Raw genomic sequence first — 20,053 nt, 5'->3', positions numbered from 1 at the left:
CTATAAATGACCACTATGAAATCTTGCAATTTGTTGTACATGCATAATTCACTTTATTTTATTTTTTGTGAGATTGTAATACAACTAGTTATACATGTTCATATTATAACAATACCATATGATAACATCATATACGTAGTACTAGTATGATAACATCATTTACGCAGTACTTATCAAAAAAAAAAAAAACATCATGATAACATCTAGTTCATATTAATCTAAGTTGACATATTCACCAATGTGACTTGTTAAAATATGTGTAGCATAAAAACCATGTCAAAATAGAATTCTCAATCCATTAAATAAAAACTAAAATTTCTAGGCATTCATCAATACGATAATCAACAAATTAGATAGTGAGGCATCTCATACCCCTTGTAATTTTCCCTCTGCATAGTTTCCCTGGAAAGAAAAAAAAAATGTGTTTATAACTACTACATGTTTTCTCAAAATATTCCAAAAAAAAGTGTAAGAAGTTCTCTAAAAAGTATGTTGTATTTTGTTTTTTTTTTTTTTTTAACAAAAAATTGAAGTGTGTTTCGTTTGACAACTATTATTATTATTACTATTATTATTTTTTAATTTAAGTTGAAAATTGTATATTTTGTGTTTAAGAGAAAAAAAAAAAAAAAAAAAAAAGCTTCCAAACATAGCTCTAGATTTCTGTTATTTCACCCTACGTAAGAGCATCACCGATTAGCTCCCTTTAAAATGTACATTAAGCTAAAATTTAGAGAAGATTCATAAAGGTACCCATTCATCTAGCTCTCCATCCTAACTCCAAAATAATTCTGATCAGAATCTCTCTCCATATTTGATGCTAGTTTTTCTTTAGCCATTCAATAATCAATATTTTATTACTTTCATTGTTTCCCCTCTCCATTCATTGTTTTCTGTTTAGTGGTTAGTTTCAACCAACTAACAATCAATAAAAAATAATATTTAGTTAAAGTAAAAAAATATTTAGAGAGCTTAATATTTGGTGCTTGTAAAAAGTAGTTAGATAAAATAAGATTTTTTAGCTAAACTCTAGAGAGCTCATTGGTGATGCTCTAACGGTAAATTTCACCTGCTCAAATGCATTTCAAAACCATTAATCACATGGCCAGGAGGGGTGTTCTCAAGCACCTTTTAGCCTCTTTTCACAAGGACATTTTCTCAAATGACTACAAATTACCATAAGATCAATCAACCATAAGTTAAAGCTAAAAGAGACGTATTAGACCTTGTACAATTACACGTAGAACATGACTGGTATAAGACAGAATTTCATTATATAACTTGTACAACTGCTTAAGCAAATAAGCCTCAAACTTTGACATGATGACTAGGGCAAGCCAAGTAACTCTTTGGTCAAAGGAGTGACTATAATTTAGCATTTCGCTTAAGTGAGGCGGTAACGAGTATAATCCAAAAAGGAGCACGGATTTGGAGATCTACTATATGCTTCACGAGCACCATCTACTGTATCACAGTCAGAGGTCATCATGGTTGTTGATCTCTTGCAGTAACAGGCCTCAGACTACAGCTAAACATAATGTTGCTTATTTTGCTCAAACCTACTTATTTCTCCCATGAGAAGGCTGCTTTGCAGGAGTCAGCTTCCGGAATGCAGCATGTAAAATCATACCTACAAAGGGGTTTCAATAATAAGAATAGCTCCGGGGCGAGGGGGGGGGGGGGGGGGGGGGGTGGGGGGGTAAGAGAATCCTAACAGAGAAACACAAGTTTATCAAAGTTACCTGCATAACTGATGCTAAGTGCACAGAACATAGCCATTTGAACATTTGAATACATCAGAATAACAGCAGCCACTGCAAAGATGATATCCAATCAGTGTTATAAGGCATAACCAAAGATTATTTTGACTCCTGTAAATAGCTTGTAATAGAAGAGGCCATTAAAATTCTCTGGTTGTCAAACGTCAGCAAACAAGATTATCTAAAGGGCAGAACCATATCCCACCATCCCAAGACTCCACTTAGATGGGACCAGCAATAGATTATTAGCTTTAAACAGGTTGAAACAGAGTTTTTGTACATTTTTTATTTCTATTTTACAATGTTTATATTAACATCAATGAGAAATAAGGGAATATAGAAATAGATATCCACTGCCACACAGGAAGAAAGGCAAACCATAGAGAGTATTTGAAATATTTTTTTTAACACATTCAGTGAGTTTTGAGCTCACAATCCTATCCTCCACCGTATTCTTACAAGGGGAGGAAGTGCAATTTGGAGTAGAGCTTATTGGCAAGAGTATTTGAAAAGATTATGCTACAGAACTAACAGAAGACTTCTGGATTCTGGAAGGCAAGTATGAATTTACAGGGCACTGTTGTAAAGGATTTGGGGTGTAGGGAATAAAACCATGCATCAACGTGAACAATAAGTGTGCATGGTATTTGGCTTATTAGCCCCACCCACCTGCCTCTCAAGAAAAAAAAAACGAAGAAAAACTTTAGCCTTGAATGGAATTGAATACTTGGCCAAGACCGGCCTTACTTGTGAAGAGTTAATATGACTCTCCAAGTTATAGACCCCAAAGTTCTCCATCAGAAAACAATATCATCTCACAACATTTCAAGTTCATCAAAAAAATAGGGTGTTAGGGAGGGAGTTCCACATGCACCAAGCAAACTCTTTCCTCCACATTAGGAAAATCATCAAAAATATATATCTCCTAATTAATCATTAAACAGTCAAAGATCATCACCGTAAGGATTTATGGAAAAAATATAGATGAATACCGTCCAGAGACAAAAGGGCTGATAACATACCACATTGGGCAATGCGAACCAGACATTGTCGAAATACTGGGTATTGATCTAATCCCCATCTATCACTACAAAACTTGAAAGCATCCCATAGTGCCAAACATGATATCAATCCAACAAGAGCAAGAGGCATCCGATACCTATAACAATGAACATCAAACATAGAATTACAAAATAAGAAAATCTGTCAAGTGGGGAAAGGGGAAGAAAGAACAAGAAGAAATAAAAAAGAATTGTAAACGACTGTCCACTTCAAAGGACCAGCTATTAATACAGGCCACCATGTATAAGACAACTCTCACATAAAGGTAAATAAATGGAAAGGCAAGCAATTAGCCTCTTTCTGTTAAGTGAGTGAACAAAATAGTTCTGAATATATTATATGTTTGCTTTCTTTCTTTTTTTCAAGAAAATGAAAACTCACTTCAGTCCACTCAAATAACTGTATCAAGCTCGGGTGAATTGAAATTATGCTTAGCAATGAGAAGAACATCAGAACATGTATATAAATAGCCAACTCACTCAATACCTCAACCATATACGTACATAACAACAACCCACATTCTGTTCAAACAATATGTACTCAAATCATAAAAGATCCCTAGATATCAACATGGATACTTGAATTTTTCAAGCTCCATTTAATCGGTATAGAAAAAAAAAACCCCAAATTTTCCCACTTTCCCCATCAACCAAACAGCACCCAATTCCCAAAACCCACGCAAGAATCCAAAACTAAACAAAAACATAAATTTAGAGATACAGAGAAAGGTGCGCGAGTCCGTACAGACTAGACGCGAAGAAGAGGATAAAGAGGGTGGCATAGTTCCTGGCATAGCGCTTGACATTCTCGTGGACCCTCAGCCTGGCCTGAGCCGGCGTGGACGGGAACGAGTAGGAGTCGCAGGACCCAATGAACCCATAAGTCCAGGACGGCGTTGGGGCGGAGAAGTCGAGGGTGGTGAGCTTGGAGAAGGGGTTGAGAGTGAAGAGGGAGAGCAGGGTGAGGACATGGGAGAAGAGAACGCCGGTGATGGTAAAGGTTGAGGTGGTGATGGTGGCGGCAGTGGTGGTAGCGGTAGAGTCAGAGCTTGTGGTGGCGGTGGAGGAAGAGCGGTGGTCGAGGACTTCGAGATAGCCGGAGTCGCGGAGCCATGATTCGAAGGCGGGTTCGGGGACGCTGAGGGATAAGGGGTTGGACGAGAATACCATCTCCCCAAGTTAGCACCAAACCAACTCCCAAAACGTCGCTTTTCTTTTCTTCTTTGGAATTTGGGGCTTCTTTCTTTTTCTTTTTTATTTTTACAGAAATGTCCACCAATTCAGCTTCTAAAAGTAATATTTGTATTATTATTATTTTGGACATATCCACACAAGAGGAGACGGAGAATTTGAATTAGTAATTTTCGCTTTATGAGACGTGGTCCCTAGTCGATTAAGTTATCCTTTGATAACGTAATATGTGTATCTTGACATATAAGAAACAGATTTTTTTTTTTTTTTAATGTTATTAAAAAAAAAAATGCTAAATAACACATGTCACATTTAGACTGAATTGTAAGAATTCTCCAATCCAATTAAGAGAAAAATTTATGTCAGTTTAAAATAATAAAACTCCCTTTGTGTAGCGAGAGGAATTATATGTATTATATGAGTAATGTTATAAAGTTTTTTTAGAATTCTTTTAAAATCATTTTAAATATGATATGACTTTTAAATTACTAATAAATCAAAGTTTAATACATCATGTTTTAAATTCAACGATAATTATAAAAATCGCGATACATTTTGGCAGGACCACTGGGATTTATAACATTACTGTTAGTGGTGGAGAAAATTCCTGTAATGTCAAACACATCTACATTTCATACAGAGCTCGACAAAGTGTCCTTAACGTTCACTTCTTCTACTCCTTCCACATCCAGAAAGCGCAACGAATGTCGGCCTCTTTCAGTCATTTCTTCAAACGTCTTTCCTACACACTCCCACGCCGTCGTCTCATCCACCCATCTCCCTCTCCCCTCACCCTCTTCCTCGCAACCGACAGGGTGAAGGAACCATCATCATGTATCCCCCGTTCACTCACTGCAAAGCTTTCAACTTCTTCTTGTACTCCAACAAAAACTGAGTCTTTCACTTCTTCTTACCTCTCCGTCCACATTCGCTGCCCAAAAGAAGTGGCTGTGAGCTTCTTTTCTCTCTAACTTTTATTTCTTAAATGAAATTCCGAGCCACATACTATTTGCTCTTACATTTGTGTCTTAGACGAAGAGCCCATCTATCAAAGTTTATACATATGCGTGTGCGTGTGTGTAGAGTAATTATTCTTTATTATGTATTACTTGGGTGATTGACACAAAGGAAATTGTTGGAAGTATGGTCTAAGATGAATTGATTTGATGAATGTTTTTAACAACTTGGGTACTAGTTGCAACCTCTCCAAACAATGTGTTCCTGAGAATTCTATATTTGTAAGCAACTCAATTGGCAGAGAGGCCCAAAACAGTTTATAGGCTTGGTGTTTCATCGGTTTACTTATTCTTGAGCTATTATGCCAATCTGTTAAGGAAATAAGTACCAAGAAAATCTTCAAGTGAAGCTTTGATATAAGATGTTGGAGTATCACCTTAATCGAAAAGCTTAAGCTATGAGTATTAGTCAATTACCTTAGATTGACAACTTAAGTTTGTTAAGGCCATATTCTGCCTTGTGCAGAAGCTTTTAGAAAGTGTCATGCTTGCAACTATAGGAGCTCACACTATCATGTAAGCCACATTCACTTAGTCATACTTTACCATAGGTAAGAAAATCAAGAACGCTATGAGAGTCCACCACATAGCAGCCGCATCCAACATTTATCCTGTCAGCCCAACAACTTTTAGACCACTTGTTGAGTAAAAAAACACCTAGAGAGTCTGGAACTGAGGCATTGATATAACATATTGGAATACCACCTTAACTCAAAAGTTTAATCCTATAGTTTTGGACCTAATTATATTTTATTTACCACTTGAAATTTGTTGTTTCTACGCAATATGAGATTATCACACTTAAAGCTCTAATAATTTCTACCTCACATGTGAACCTCAGCCATAATGACCATACTCCCCTTCAAGTGAAAGCTTTTATAAAGCTCTTCACGAAATGTCACACTTACAACTATATGAGCCCGCTCTATCATGCAAGCGACATGCAATTAGTCATACTCTACCATGGGTAACAAGATAAAAAAACATATGAGACTACTATACACCATCTCCATCCACACTCGTTTTGTTGAACTATCGGCTTTGATATCACTTGTTGGAGAGATAAACACTTAGGAGTCCCTAAGTGGGGCCTTTATATAACATGTTAAGACATAACCTTTACCAAAAGCTTAGCCCTATGAGTTTTAGCCCAATTATGCTGTATCAACTACTTAAATTTCTTATTTCTACTTCTTGTAAGATTCCATCACACATGAAACTTCAGCATAATGTTTCATCAATGTTTTGTTAGAGTTTTCATGAAGTGACATGCTTATCCAGTCAGTGTGGCTTGAGAAGTGGTAGATGCAGTAAACTTTCCTAAAGAATCAGCTACAATTTGTGATGGTAAAAGATAAGACTCATCAAACGAATATTCAGCAAGAAAGAGAAGATATGTTTCTAACTTGTAAATCACATTATTTTATAAAACTTTTCACTAAAGCATGTAGTTAGATATCTTTCTATGTATCATCATTATCCCTAGAATCAACGTTTGACTGTTTTCTTATAACTTATCATACTTGTCACAAACATATCTACTTTATTATTGTCACAAGCCCTTATTAACAACTTCTATATAGTACGATACCATATGGGAATTTGGATATAACGAAGATGTTAATCAGAAGCTCATTTTATGAGGATGTGTGTCAAAATCATTTTATCCACTAGGGAAACAAGAAGGAGCATTATCCTGGATGGGAAATGTCATGATCCAGAGAAGCTTAAGTCATATATGTGCTATATCCAAAGGACTAGTCGGAATTGGAGCTTTCTAGAATCACTTATTTAACCTAATTCCACCAAATACATAATCACTATGGAGACTTAGCATATTCCCATGTAATGCCTTGACAATCTATCCATCAAATATGAGACTTAACTCAAAACCTTTACAATTTGAGGTATTACAATCTCTACCACTCAAATTCCTAGCATCTTTATTAGGGTCCATGTTGTGTTGCAATGTCCTAGTGCCACATGGCGTTAGTAGGTTGACCCTGATATCATTTGTCACGAGTTGATAAACCATTAGTCACATCTGCCTCCAAAAGGATTAATCACAATTTGAACATAAATCATTTACATAGCCCATTTTCACTTGTATAGAACTAATGTGAGATTCAGCATATGTCCATGCAATGCCATCACTTTCCTCCACTCAATATGGGGCTATATACAAAACCTTCCCAATCCAAAGTATCACAGGAAGAATGGTGAAAAAGGACTCCTAGAACTGGTCATATGTTGGAATTAGGGCTTGTCTTATGAGTTAAGGCTTTGTTAAGTTGAGTGAATTTGCAAAATTTTAACAGTGTGTTGCTTCTATGTTCCTCAGGATATGCTTTCTGAAGCTCTTTTATGCTTTGGTGCAAGTTCTATCACCATGGATGAAGAAGACGCCTCTGAGAATTCTGACAAGGTGGGTCCTCTTTGAATTTATTACATATATATGAATCTGTTTGTCTCTATTTTGTATTTACTATCCAGCTTCTTGTGTGAGACAATTGAGTTATCAAACAATAATGAGGAATAAGCAATCAATGGAAGATCATATCTAAACCATGGTTTCAGATCATCTGTCTATCATGTTAAAACTGGTCTCTAAGTTCACTTATTTTGATTAATATAAGCTCATGATGAGGCAAGATGCTCTTTGACATTGTTAAAAACAATATAGTTTTGGAACATGAGATTTCAGCGTAGTCTTTGTAGCAAGCAAATAGAACGCAGAAAGCAGAGCTTGTGAGCTACCATTTTATGCAATACTAAATGTGGTAGGGAAAAAAATGAAAAGTTGAGAGATAAACATAAAGTGTGATACATTATGGAAACGGTTAATTTATTTTATTTTTATCTTTTTCTGGGCAAGAAGATAGATGAATGTACCATTGAGAACATGTCTCCCGTAGACTGTTGGATATGATTAAAACTTTAGGATTCCAGATTATGCTGATCAAGTGATACGTATTGCATGTATGATAAAATAGCTACATAATAAATCTAGATTGAAGTTTTCATGTGTTTTTCTTCTCTATACAGGAGCAAATTTATTGATAGTCTGTTAGGCATTTCATCTGAATGGTGAAGGATTATAATGCGTCATTTTCTTGTCCAATTATTTGGAATTGATGGGACATGTCTTATCTGTTGTTAATTACGAGTTATAGCCAAAGCTATTGAAACTAGTAGATGAATTTGGTTAAGTCCATTGTAGGAGCTGATTTTAATTGAAGATGCAAGAATGAAGGCGCTGTAATATAGCACCATATAGAACTTGGACTAGATTGATTACATGATTGGTTATGTTGCAAATTGGCTTGACTATATATGTATATAGTGGGGAAAAGCTTTTTCAGGTTTATTCCTGGAAATGCCTTACCTCCCTCTCTTTAAGATTTTGTTGTTTCTTTCTTTCTCTCTTTTTTTTTTTTTTTTTTTTTCTTTTTCTGTTCTCTCTCTCCCCTCCCCCCCCGCGTACCTCCCTCTGTTTAGATTTATTACTGATCAAATGTGCTTGACACGTCCGTAACTGAGTCATGACAAGCTAAAGTGCACAGATTACAGTTGCTAACCATCGACAGTTCAATGACTTGTTGACAGTGTGGTAACACCAGAGAAATTTTACAGTTATAACAACAACAAAAAAAAATGTTTTGAAAAGTTCACTTACAAATAACATTTTATGCAGATTTCTATGGATTCTATATTTCCTGAAGGAAAGGATGTAAATGTGTGCATTTCACGTGCTGCTAAGTCTATAGGCTTGAAAGAGATTCCTCATTATGATGTTAAAATGGGTGAGCAATCCGACTGGATAAGGAAAGCTCAGGTTGATTTACTTTTCATGCAACCTTTATTGCACTATGAAGCTCATTATTATTATTATTATTATTTATTTTATGAAATTCTTCTACTTAGGCTGATTCTGTTGCTTGCTTGTCTTGATTCTTGAAAGAAATTCCCACTCGCCCCTTAGATCTGTTGTGTCCTTTATTTTGTAACGTTGAATTTTCCATGATTTTTGTGATTAAATGAAATGGATTTCCTCATTTTAGGGGAATAACCATTCCCAGTACTGATGGCTCAAAAAATTTTCTACCCAAAAAACCCTTCTTTAAAATTTTTTTTAAAAAAAGTATGGTTTTACAGGAATTTGGTTGAAATTGATTTTTTTTTATTTTTTTTTTTTCTGAAGTGTCCTGTGGATGTTGCTCTCTGTTGGCAGCCTTTGCATTAACTGATCTAGGAAACAGCACTTGGCTGCACAATAATTTCTTTGATTAAGTGGTGGTACAACATGATCTAGAGAATGCAGTTGCACTTGCCTACTTGCAGTAATCTTTGCTGAGGCAAAGTTTTTGACTGAGCCCTCTTTAGTTGCTCTAAAAACCCAATAAATAAGTAAACCTATGAGCTCAGCCTAGCTTCATTACCCCAACTTGCAAGCTTGGAAAGTCAAACCCAGTGAAGCTCTTGCGGTTGCAGCGTAAATCTATGATGCCTAGTTGTCTTTGCTTCAGGAAAAAGTAGTAGCATAGATGTTACTCCAACCCATCTTTAGAAGTCTACGTAGATGACACCTGAAGGTGGCAGAATGCCAATAGCTTTCAAAGCTTGTATTTTCTTGGTAACCCCCACCCCCACCCCCCCACCCCCCAACAAAAAAAAAGAAAGAAAAAAGGAGGAAGAAAAAGAACAGTTCCTTTATCCACCATTAATGATTGACCACTGCCATGAGTGAGTACATATGGAAGCAATCCAATCAGTATTACATTTGCAAACGAGCCCTTGGGCTGATGGGCACTGATATTTTCTCATCCTGTGCTCTTGAAGTACTATGTGATGCGGGTGCATAAACCAACACAAATCAGATCAAACCCTGTTTCAAAATGATTCAAGAAAGAGGATATTGGTCCCTCCAACATGTTTCAATTGGGGGCGATGTTATGGGTTCCCACCGAGCTCTTTCTTTACTACTAGCCTATAACCATTAAGAGGCTCACAATAGATTGGATTTCCAAGGATTATAATTTAGGTATTTAAAAGATTACATTTTTAAGTGATTTTCGAAATTAGTTATTTGGTTATCAGAGGATACCTTGTAATCTCGTAGGTATATTTCATGTCCGTGTAGTCTTAATACATTAGAAAAATAAATGAAAATATTTAATGAAGTAATCTTAGGCTACAAAACAATTCTATTAGGAAAGCGTTTAGTCTAATAGTTCTTTGTACATCCTCGTGAAATCCATCAATCTTCATCACGTGTATGGCCTTCACCCCTTCCTGCATCATTATGGCTTCCATTTGAAACTTGACTTTGAAATTAAAATTTGCCTTGTGTTATTCGCCCATGCTCATACACGACTACTTTTTTTCAAATTTTCCAATGAATGAGAAATCAGTTGAGCTTGTAGAATTATTCATGGATCTATTTCCTTTTTAATTTCTACATGAAGAATTAAGTTCATTGTGCTCAATAAGCCCCAAATGTCAGGCTATGATGATTTACTCTTATTCTTTATTATATTGTATGAATATTTGATTCAAATATGTTCATTTTTCACAGGAATCATTTCATCCAGTTGAAGTCACTGAAGGAGTTTGGGTTGTGCCAGAGTGGATAACTCCCCCTGTACGATCAGTCTTAAATCAACTTTTTTAAGGGGTTTCATGCAATGGTTGCTCATATCTCATTTGCTTCTGAAAAATCTGATGTGGCTTATTGTTTTGGGCCCTTTGTATGGCCTTAAGTTGTGAACGCTCAATCTGCTACAAGCATATTCTACTTCTGAATATTCAGAAAAAGATCATCAAAACGTGTGAACACATAATCACATTTGCTTCACTCTACAGGATGTTCAAGCAACAAACATAATTCTGAATCCTGGATTAGCATTTGGGACTGGGGAGCACCCTACAACTAAGATGTGTCTATTGCTGCTGCATAGCTTAATAAAAGGTGGAGAACTTGTCTTGGATTATGGTACAGGCTCTGGGGTTCTTGCAATCGCAGCAGTTAAGGTATTCTTTTTTTAACGTTGTGCATGACCCTTATACTTTAAATGAAAACGAAACCTCATTCATTAATGTTATCATGAACCTTAGCATATTGCAGTTTTCCCTTTGCTGTTTATCTGGTAGCATGCAATTAACTTCTTGATCATTCATGGCTGGTATCATCAATATAATCTTAATACAACTTGACTGCTGCTTCTTCTTTTACCCCTTTCTTATCATATGCATTGCTTACTACCCCAATCCCATGTTTGTTTGAAATTTCTTGGATTCTCCAAAATTCTCGTCAAAATAAGTCATTAGCAATGATTTCCTTTTGTTTTTGAAATTATTTTCTATAAAATGAAGAATTATTGCAAATACCAACTAATCCTCTAATCCATATGCATTGCTTACTACCCCATTTTCTTATCATATGCATTGCTTGCTACCCCAATCCCATGTTTGTTTGAAATTTCTTGGATTCTCCAAAATTCTCGTCAAAATAAGTCATTAGCAATGATTTCCTTTTGTTTTTGAAATGATTTGCTATAAAATGATGAATTATTGCGAATACCAATCCACCAATCCAACTTTGTCACTCTATCTGGGATTGCAGTTTGGTGCTGCCTTATCAGTTGGAATTGATGTAGATCCCCAAGCCATTACATCTGCATGCCAGAATGCTTCCCTGAACAACATAAGACCTGAGAAAATGCAATTACACCTGGTTCCTGGTAAAGCCTGTCCCCCCTCCATGAATGAAAGGACATGTGGAGTTGTGGAAGAACCGAAGTCAAATGGTATGGGGTTTATCTGTGGAACAGAGCAGTATGATGTGGTCATTGCAAATATACTTTTAAATCCTTTGTTAGAGTTGGCAGATAATATTGTCTCTTATGCCAAACATGGAGCAGTCGTTGGTCTTTCTGGTATTCTATCTGAGCAGGTATGTTCCCAGCATAGATGAATCATCACACATGACATGTACCTAGGTGAAATTTAAGAAAATTACGATAATGGCTAGAAATGGTAAAGTTACGGTCAGTGTGGCAAGCTCACCGAACATTTCACAGTAGAAAATACTTTTCTGAACTTCTACCATCCAGGTTCTGTTTTTCAGTTGAATATTACATAAACCATGTCTTATATTGTAGAAAGCACGTCATTCTAAATATTAAAGAAGTTGTCAACTTGAAGTTTGAACACTTTTCAACTATGCATATGTTACTATTAATGCTCCCTCTGTCCCCAAATTGTAGTCCCATTTGAGAGTGCAAATATTTAAGAAGAATACCCCACATACACGGTCACTTTTTAACTTTTTCCATTTTTATCCTACATTGTACTTCTTATTTGAAAAAATAATTTGTTTTTAACTTTTTGTTAGTACTATTGTGGAGGCTATTATGGAAAACCAAATACAAGTTGCTTTTGACTTTTTAACAAGGGATAATAACTTTGAGATATCCCAAAATGGAAAAGAATGGACTATTAATTAGGGACACATGGGAGATTTTTTTTTTTTTCTTTTTTTTTTTTAGGTAAAGTAATCCTTTAAGCTAGAGAAACAAAACGCTTTGGTTTCTGGGAAATGATTCATTGAGGAGTTCCACTGGTTTTCTTAGTGGCTAAAGCTTCCATGCATTAGTTTTATGCTACATACAACCTAATTTTGTCTGATTTTCTTGCCATTGGCATACATAGAACCCTGGGTGGGATATAGAAATCTTACTTTATTGATATAGATCCCTAGACCAGATTTTGTTGTGATCATGTATTTTATGCAGGTTCCATATATTATAGAGCGATATTCACCATTCTTAGAAGGCATATCTGTGTCAGAGATGGATGACTGGGCCTGTGTGAGTGGCAGAAAGAAAAGAAAATCTTGCTGACTGCTGAGGAAACTTTCAGTTTGCAAAAGTTTGATGGTTGATCATTGAAAGCTTGCAAAAGTTGCGGAACTTTCAACTTTCAACTTTCAACTTGCCTTGATTAAGAAGCTAAGCAGTTAGCATCGACCGTTGATCATTGCTGTCCGATGCAAGCCTATGGTGTCTGTCTGGTAGATTTCTACAGCCTGGAAGTTGCTACTTTCTATTTCTTCTTGTAATATGAACATTTACATGCATGATGCAATTTAATTAACATTACCAGCTTTATCCAAGTAAAAGAGCCAACTCTTATTTTCTGCCTTTGATGTGTAATTAATCTGTCATGCAGGAATGGCTCAAAGAAATGCAAGGCTACAGGAAAAGTCACGGAAGTCTTTCTAATCCGATATATAACATCAATAAGAGCAAGAATTATTAAAGAAATTACAAAGTACAAGAAAAACAAAAATTCATGAATTAAAATCAAAAAGTACAAAGTTTATTTTGGGAAGAATCTTGGGTCTCCAACAATGATTTGATTGATGATAAAGAAAGATAATTTTTGGTTCTCCCTCGATGAGCTTCATTAGTTTCATTTGTTTGCACCAAGTGTACTCTTAACAGTATCAGCAGCCCCTTGCGCCTTGGACTTCAGCTGCTCACCGCTCTGCAAATACAACGCCATATGTAAGCAATTAGCAACAAAATGAAGCTTAAACATGGAAGCAGGTTGTGTTAATACACTTAAAGACGCTTTTGGTCAAATCGAAAATGTTTTCAGTTTGCACATTATTTTTCGTCGCACTAAACATCGAAAAATATTTTCCAAAAAACCATTGTATGTGGAAGCAAAAGGAGCCTTAGTTAAAACACTAATATTGAACCTCTTGGCATGATTGCTTGGCACCTTGGGCAGCATTGTTTGCCTTGTCCATCATGCCGCATGTCTTTTCCTGGAATTCAAAACATTCATATCAATGTCATATGTAGAAATGTTCATACATGAAATGATTCATCTGTCTTAGATGTATGATGCATACGCATGAACATGTATGTAGTATAACTCACCTCAGCTTGGCCCTTGGTCTGGTCAGCTTGGTGACTTGCATTCTGGGATTGGTCCATCTTAGTTAGTCTCTGTTTGGAAGAAAAACAAACACACAAATGCAAATGCCTGAGATATGAAATATTAAGTCCAACTTAATTGGGTGATGGATTAATGTGAGGGAAATTTTTAATTTATAAGATTTTCAAACCAATGCATTGCTTTGCACGTGTATGCTTGTTGGGCATTAATTTTGCCTTTGGACCAGGAGGGAGGAGCTGCTTCTGATGAGACTTATTATTCCATTCAAAGTCTGTTATGATTTTTGAGGGATATGGAGACTTTGTCCTTGAGAAAACGGTTGGTTTTGGGTTAGAGAAAAGTCAATGTTATTGAGTTTTTCTTTTCCCTCTTGGGGTAAATATATAGCTTATCAAGGCATTTCAATATTTATTTTGCATTGGTACATGCATAAAATTGGGACTAGTTTAGAAGACCATAGTCTCAACATATGAATGTTAAATAATAATAATAATAATATCCGCTCGGCCAACCCAAGTGATCATGTATTATGCGAGACCAGAAACCTATAGTTTGGGCCATGTTGCTCAAACCCAAACCACGAGCCCCGGTTACCCCATGGGAACTAATGTGCCAGCACAACAGTAGCATCAAGAACGTTAAGAGTGATGCACATAGAATAACTATCCACTAGTCTTGTTTTAACCGTCAGCAAACATAAAATTTGACACAGTATCAAGTCACAGGGACAACATGCCAATAAGCCGTAATTCGGCAGCACACCAAAATAAATATGTAACCCGACGTCATGCCTGGCCAAGGCCGTACCCCATCGGCAAATGACACATAGCCAAAGGTCGTACCTTGTTAGTGGAAACCTTGCATAAGCAAAGGACATGTGATTATTTCAGGTACAATCATATAATCATTCTCACTGTTAACATTCTAGCTCACTCTCAAAGCAATTAACTTTTTCGTCCTAGCTATCTCAATCATTGGAGGTTTTTTACTGACACTCCCGACAATTTTAAATCAAAAAGGATTTCTTTGCAATGCAAATATAATGGTAAAGCTTTATTAATGTCCAAAGAAAACAAATAAATACAAATCAAATCAAATCATATGGAGTAATTTAGAATAAACAACAAATTTAGTCTATATAAATTTTAGGATTTAATCAAATAAAGAAACAAATAAATACACAATAAGAATTTTTTTTTTTTTTAAAAAAAAAAAAATTCTTACTAAAGCTCGTGTTTCTAAATTTTCATATTCATGTTTATGGAAAGATAATATATGTTTCTGAAACAACATGGATCCAAACATTCAAAAAGTGAAATATATACCCATGCAGACTCTAAACTTTGGCAAGTGATGAGGAGTTTATAGTACTGTAAATTTGCCTGTTCTGACAGCTTTGGCAATTGATTGGTTGCAGTAGGTTGATGCTGATAAGAACCCTTTTTCTTTTTTATTTCTAATAAAAACTCGAGGAAGTAATAATGCGAACAGATTATTTCTAATATAAACTAACAGGAAGATAGGGTCATTGATATGACAACAGTAGCCACCATTTTTGCCTACAGTTATTTCATTAAAATACTGCACCAAGAATTTTGAGGGCTTCAGGTGCTGGTAAAAAAAAAAATCACTAGTCACTTTATCAGAGGCTTCTTATTCCCTCATAATCTCTCAGCGGATGAGGCTTCGATGAGGCAGCAAGCAAGCAATATGACCATCCTCTGGGGTTGAAAAGCTCTCTCAGAAAAGAACCCTGGTTGAAGATTCCAATGTCAGCGCTTGAGTTGCCTCCTAGCCAAAGCAGGCGCCTTCTTTGGAATATAGACCTTGTAGCTCACCTGGAAAAACAATATTTAAACAATCATGTATTATATAGGTCAGCAGCTAGATATATTAAACAACAAAACCGAATAGTTACACGTTACTCCCTTGGAGACTAATGCAAAATCTAAGATGGATTGAAATATTCACCTGCACCATCTCACCACCCCGCATTACAGTCATTGTCTTCTGCTCAAACTGTGAGCTGTCTGTAGTCTCATCCTGCGGTTTATTTGAACCATTCTCTGCTAGCTTAGACTTAATGCAAGAAGAAGACTCAGAAGCAGTAAAACCACATGCATCTTTTAAGTCTTCATTATAATTGCTACTTGGGGTCATAGTTTGAGCAGTTTTTGCAGAATGCTTAACTAAAGCACTCTCAGATTCAGTCATCAACAAATTTGCTTGTTGAAGTTCATCTGAAGCGGGTGTTTGCTTCAGAGGGTTGTGGGTTTTTAATGAATAATGCCTCAATGCTGGTGTAGCCAACTTTGGTCTATTAATTACAGAACCAACAGCTGAGCTAACCTTTTCATTCTCCTCGTCAGCAAGAGCCACCTGATCAGGTGCACAAGCAAGTTCCTGCTTGGCAGACCCAGATTCATGGCCACCATCCTTCCTGTTCGGAGTCTTATCATCATCTGATAAATAACAGTTGGAATCTCTCCTCAGTGCAGGCACACTGATTTCTTTTAGTTCTTGGGTTGCACCAACCGATTCAGCACCATCTTCCTTGGGGATCTTAATTTGAACTAAATCAGCTTTTGCAGTGGTTGGTTGTTTCATGTCACCATCACTCTCATCTTTCTTACTAGCAGGAGCATTTGCATTTGTTTGGAGCCCTCCTCGAAACCTTCTTAGATTTTCCAAAGCCCTTTGTCTTAAAATTGACTCCAAATCATCACCATTCACGCTACCAGTGACCCCAGTCACTTTTCCTTTCACAAAATCATTTGTCTCAACACCACTGCTGCTAGGATTACTCCCAATGTATCGCCCCTCAACTTCCCTTCCACTTTCTATAAGTTCAGTGCCAACAAGTTCTTCTCCTTCCTCATTCTCCACCCTCATTTTCTTCTCAGATGCAACATTTGACTGATGATCTAACTCCCTCTTATGCCCCCCATCATTACTATCATTGCTTCTGCAAGAAGGATAATCATCATTATCATATACAATCTCTTCTTTGTGCTCATCCTTATTTGCCACACTGCCGTCTTTTTCCTCTACCATAACTGTAATAACTGATCTCAGACGCTTCACATTGTTCTCACCAGCCTTTTTCTCCTCATCTAGGTATTTGTCATCTTCACTACTCCGACTGCATGAAGAATGACTCCTTGATCTATATCTTCTCTCTTTGGTTCCACTTTTAACCTTCTTCAATTTCCTTTTTTCTTTGTCTTTTCTTTCAGACCGGCCCCTACGCTTCTCAAACTCACTCTCATGACTGCTAGTACTCCTATCCCAACAAGTTTCACAGCTGTTCGACGCTCTACTCATGGAACTTACACTAGCTTCTCTCCTAGGCTTGTTCTTCTTGTGGGTCTTCTTCCTCCCTACCTCAGAACCATTCTTTCTCTTTGAACCAATTCTTTTCCTCACACGAGGAGGCTCCGCGCTACTTTCAAGGCTATGAGAGCGCCTTCGAGCCCTCTTCTTACTCTCCTCCCTACTCTCGGGGCTATGAGAGCGCCTTCGGGCCCTCTTCTTACTGCCTTTCACAACTTTTCGAGAACGAGACCGAGCCCTTCTACTTCTATAGTTATCCTCAGAACTAGAACATGAAACTGACATGGAACTTCTCGATTCATCATCACCCAAACAAGGAGAATCATCACGGCGACGAAGCTTCTTGGATTTATCATATTTCCTACTCCTACTCTTATCTCTCTTCCTTGTTCGACCCTAGACCAGCGACATATGTACACACATATATAAGTTGGCATTAAGGACACAAAAGTGAAAGACCCATAAACCAGTAGAAAAATTAATAAGCAACCCAAAATTAAAAATTTCATCTTTTTCTTTCCCCATTAATTAGGATCTCAAAAAACAAAATCCTAAACCAATTCTAGCCATTCAGCTTAACAAAGTTTAAATCAAATAATTAGTATTTATGGGTACCCCAGTAAACAAAGAAGCATAAGCTCCAGAACCTCGAATTTACTATTTTTTTCCCCAAAATTTTCTCGACCAAACAAAGGGTTACTCTTTTACAGTTCAACAAAATGAAAGGAGAACAGAAAACCCCAACACACACACATGTAAATACATGTATAGAGAGAGCGAGAGAGAAGAGTAAAAAACCTGAGAGGAATTCTTGGAGCGTTTTTTCTTATAAGAAGAAGATTTTCCCATCTGGGTTACCTGCAAAGAATCAAAATTAAAAATAAAACGAACAAAAAAATGAAAGAGGGCAAAGAAAAACCAAAATCGTTAGAGCCTGAGAGGGTGAAAAGAATTGGGATTGAAATAAAAGGATTGGAAATTGCAGAGAATGAAAATAAAGGCAGTGCTGCTTCCTAATCTGTTAAACGCACTGATCTGGAACCAAACTCTTTTATACCTTTTTCACAAAAGCACCCAAAAAAAAAATGTATATATATATAATTTAATTATTTAAATAGCCAAAGGTGAGTTGATGTTTATGACCAATGTTTCCAGATTGATTTTTTAATCTTATCGGGTAAGCAATTGAACTAAAAATTAGAAAACTAATTGAACCGATGGGATTTTAAAAAAAAGAAGGTAAATATATATATATATATATATATATATATATATATATATAACTACACTAATAATTAGACTGATCCTCATATTTAAATGACTAAAATCAATACCAATTGATATACCGATTACCCACTAGACTAGTCCCGAGTTGATAATACAGGTTTAGGCTGAGTCATTGAGCCCAAGCCACAAACCACGATGGGCCTAGCGAATTAATAAGGCAATCGCTCATATAAGAATGAGAGATACCGTACAGAAGATAACTACTATGTTACCTCCTTTCAATTATTTCATTGTTCTCGGTGAGAAATCAAGCAACATCCTTAACTTGCCAGTGAGCATATAATGCTTCACAAGATCTAATAGCGCTCACAACCTACCGACAAACAAGGAATTCGGCACCACTACTCTGTTAGAATCGTACCTCACTAAATGACACGAATTAAACATCTTGCTTCACCAAGGGCATACCATATCAAAGGACGACACATGGTTAAAACCAAACGAGAGCAATGTTTAATACCGTGCTAAAAACTATGATTTACTGTCCATAATCCATATGCAAAACTCAAGAATTAGTGAAACAAAGCATATACGTGTTCCTTGTATTTAAAACCAACCCCTTTCTCCATATTTAAAGGTCTCCATTCGCGAAACCCGGAGGGCAAAATACATGATTTAATAATCATAATTATTTTTTTGGACATACACATATTTTAGCCATTAAAAAATGAGAATAACTTATATGAAGAGGTTGCACAAAATCCTCCTTTTGTGCCCACCATTCCCAACCTGACACATTAGTCAATTTCACAATAACGAAAAAAATACATCTACACCAGATTATGCACTATATGAAATAAAAAATTAATTTTTTTTAAAATAAAATAAAACCAAAATTGAATGGGTGGCTGACTGGCCACCCCTCCCCCACTTGAGGTGGCTGGTGGGAGGTGCCACGCCGGCCACCCCCATCTAGAGGGAGGCGGAAATGGGGATGAAGTGTTTAGATTTGGAGGGTTTGGTGGTTGCGGCGGTGAAGGGTTCTTGGGTTTGAAGAAGCTCTGCATGTCGAAGGTGGCGATGGGCTGCTGTTGCTGGTTTGGGTTCCCAGACGAAGCCATGGAAAGCGAGAAAGAGGGAGGAGGTTTGAGATGAGGGAACTTGGAATATACCTTCTTGTGAGTGTCTAAGAGTTTGAGATCTAAGTGAAGGATTTTGGGTTTGGGGGCTGTGGAAAACCCCAAGAAGAAGAAGAAGACGACTTTCAAAGAGAAGAGGGTGTGGTGACTTTGGGAGCCACCCCATGGCCTAGGGGTGGCTTGCCAGCCACCCCCCTGAGCTGGGGGCGGCGACCTCCCTATGCAGCCACCCCAAGTGGGGGAGGGGTGGCTAGCCAACCACCCCTTTAAATTTTGGTTTTGTTTTTTTTTTAAATATATATATATATATCATATAGAGTATAATCTGGTGTGGTTGTGTGTTTGTTTTAAGTATAAGT

General features: G+C 36.7%; 4 protein-coding genes across 4 annotated transcripts; 1 reads left to right on the top strand and 3 right to left on the bottom strand.

Annotated features, from left to right (window-relative positions):
- Positions 1–1,163: 1,163 nt before the first annotated feature.
- On the bottom strand, positions 1,164–4,051 carry PRA1.H (prenylated RAB acceptor 1.H). The gene is made up of 4 exons (XM_059586748.2): positions 3,567–4,051; positions 2,783–2,919; positions 1,743–1,814; positions 1,164–1,630 (listed from the first exon to the last, which is right to left on the bottom strand). The coding sequence occupies exons 1-4, from the start codon at positions 3,989–3,991 to the stop codon at positions 1,560–1,562; spliced, it is 705 nt and encodes a 234-aa protein (XP_059442731.2). The 5' UTR covers positions 3,992–4,051; the 3' UTR covers positions 1,164–1,559.
- Positions 4,052–4,655: 604 nt separating this feature from the next.
- LOC132176530 (ribosomal protein L11 methyltransferase-like protein) lies at positions 4,656–12,936 on the top strand. Its single transcript, XM_059588767.2, is given in 8 exon segments — positions 4,656–4,962; positions 7,370–7,453; positions 8,723–8,863; positions 10,604–10,669; positions 10,891–11,058; positions 11,651–11,980; positions 12,822–12,917; positions 12,919–12,936. Coding segments are annotated over 8 exon segments (1,149 nt in total). The 5' UTR covers positions 4,656–4,716.
- A 326-nt stretch (positions 12,937–13,262) lies between these two features.
- On the bottom strand, positions 13,263–14,033 carry LOC148586710 (uncharacterized). Its single transcript, XM_088514955.1, has 3 exons — positions 13,977–14,033; positions 13,793–13,861; positions 13,263–13,575 (listed from the first exon to the last, which is right to left on the bottom strand). The coding sequence occupies exons 1-3, from the start codon at positions 14,031–14,033 to the stop codon at positions 13,501–13,503; spliced, it is 201 nt and encodes a 66-aa protein (XP_088371081.1). The 3' UTR covers positions 13,263–13,500.
- A 1,436-nt stretch (positions 14,034–15,469) lies between these two features.
- Positions 15,470–18,375, bottom strand: LOC132176358 (transcriptional regulator ATRX-like protein). The gene is made up of 3 exons (XM_059588541.2): positions 18,127–18,375; positions 15,967–17,724; positions 15,470–15,833 (listed from the first exon to the last, which is right to left on the bottom strand). The coding sequence occupies exons 1-3, from the start codon at positions 18,175–18,177 to the stop codon at positions 15,768–15,770; spliced, it is 1,875 nt and encodes a 624-aa protein (XP_059444524.2). The 5' UTR covers positions 18,178–18,375; the 3' UTR covers positions 15,470–15,767.
- Positions 18,376–20,053: the final 1,678 nt, after the last annotated feature.

Source organism: Corylus avellana, chromosome 3, assembly GCF_965113065.1.
Source record: "Corylus avellana chromosome 3, dhCorAvel1.hap1.2, whole genome shotgun sequence".
Lineage (NCBI taxonomy): Eukaryota > Viridiplantae > Streptophyta > Magnoliopsida > Fagales > Betulaceae > Corylus > Corylus avellana.
This window is presented reverse-complemented; position numbering and strand designations above follow the sequence as displayed.

Excerpts from the sequence above, each read along its gene's own strand:
- PRA1.H (XM_059586748.2), bottom strand. The coding sequence starts at position 3,991 with ATGGTATTCTCGTCCAACCCCTTATCCCTCAGCGTCCCCGAACCCGCC. Across the intron at positions 1,815-2,782 it reads GGTTCGCATTGCCCAATGTG|TGGCTGCTGTTATTCTGATG; the intron begins GTATGTTATCAG and ends TCATCTTTGCAG. Across the intron at positions 1,631-1,742 it reads ACTTAGCATCAGTTATGCAG|GTATGATTTTACATGCTGCA; the intron begins GTAACTTTGATA and ends ACCCCTTTGTAG.
- LOC132176358 (XM_059588541.2), bottom strand. The coding sequence starts at position 18,177 with ATGGGAAAATCTTCTTCTTATAAGAAAAAACGCTCCAAGAATTCCTCT. Across the intron at positions 17,725-18,126 it reads GCTCCAAGAATTCCTCTCAG|GGTCGAACAAGGAAGAGAGA; the intron begins GTTTTTTACTCT and ends TCGCTGGTCTAG. Across the intron at positions 15,834-15,966 it reads GGGGTGGTGAGATGGTGCAG|GTGAGCTACAAGGTCTATAT; the intron begins GTGAATATTTCA and ends TTGTTTTTCCAG.
- LOC148586710 (XM_088514955.1), bottom strand. The coding sequence starts at position 14,033 with ATGGACCAATCCCAGAATGCAAGTCACCAAGCTGACCAGACCAAGGGC. Across the intron at positions 13,862-13,976 it reads AGACCAAGGGCCAAGCTGAG|GAAAAGACATGCGGCATGAT; the intron begins GTGAGTTATACT and ends TTTGAATTCCAG. Across the intron at positions 13,576-13,792 it reads CCAAGCAATCATGCCAAGAG|AGCGGTGAGCAGCTGAAGTC; the intron begins GTTCAATATTAG and ends TTGTATTTGCAG.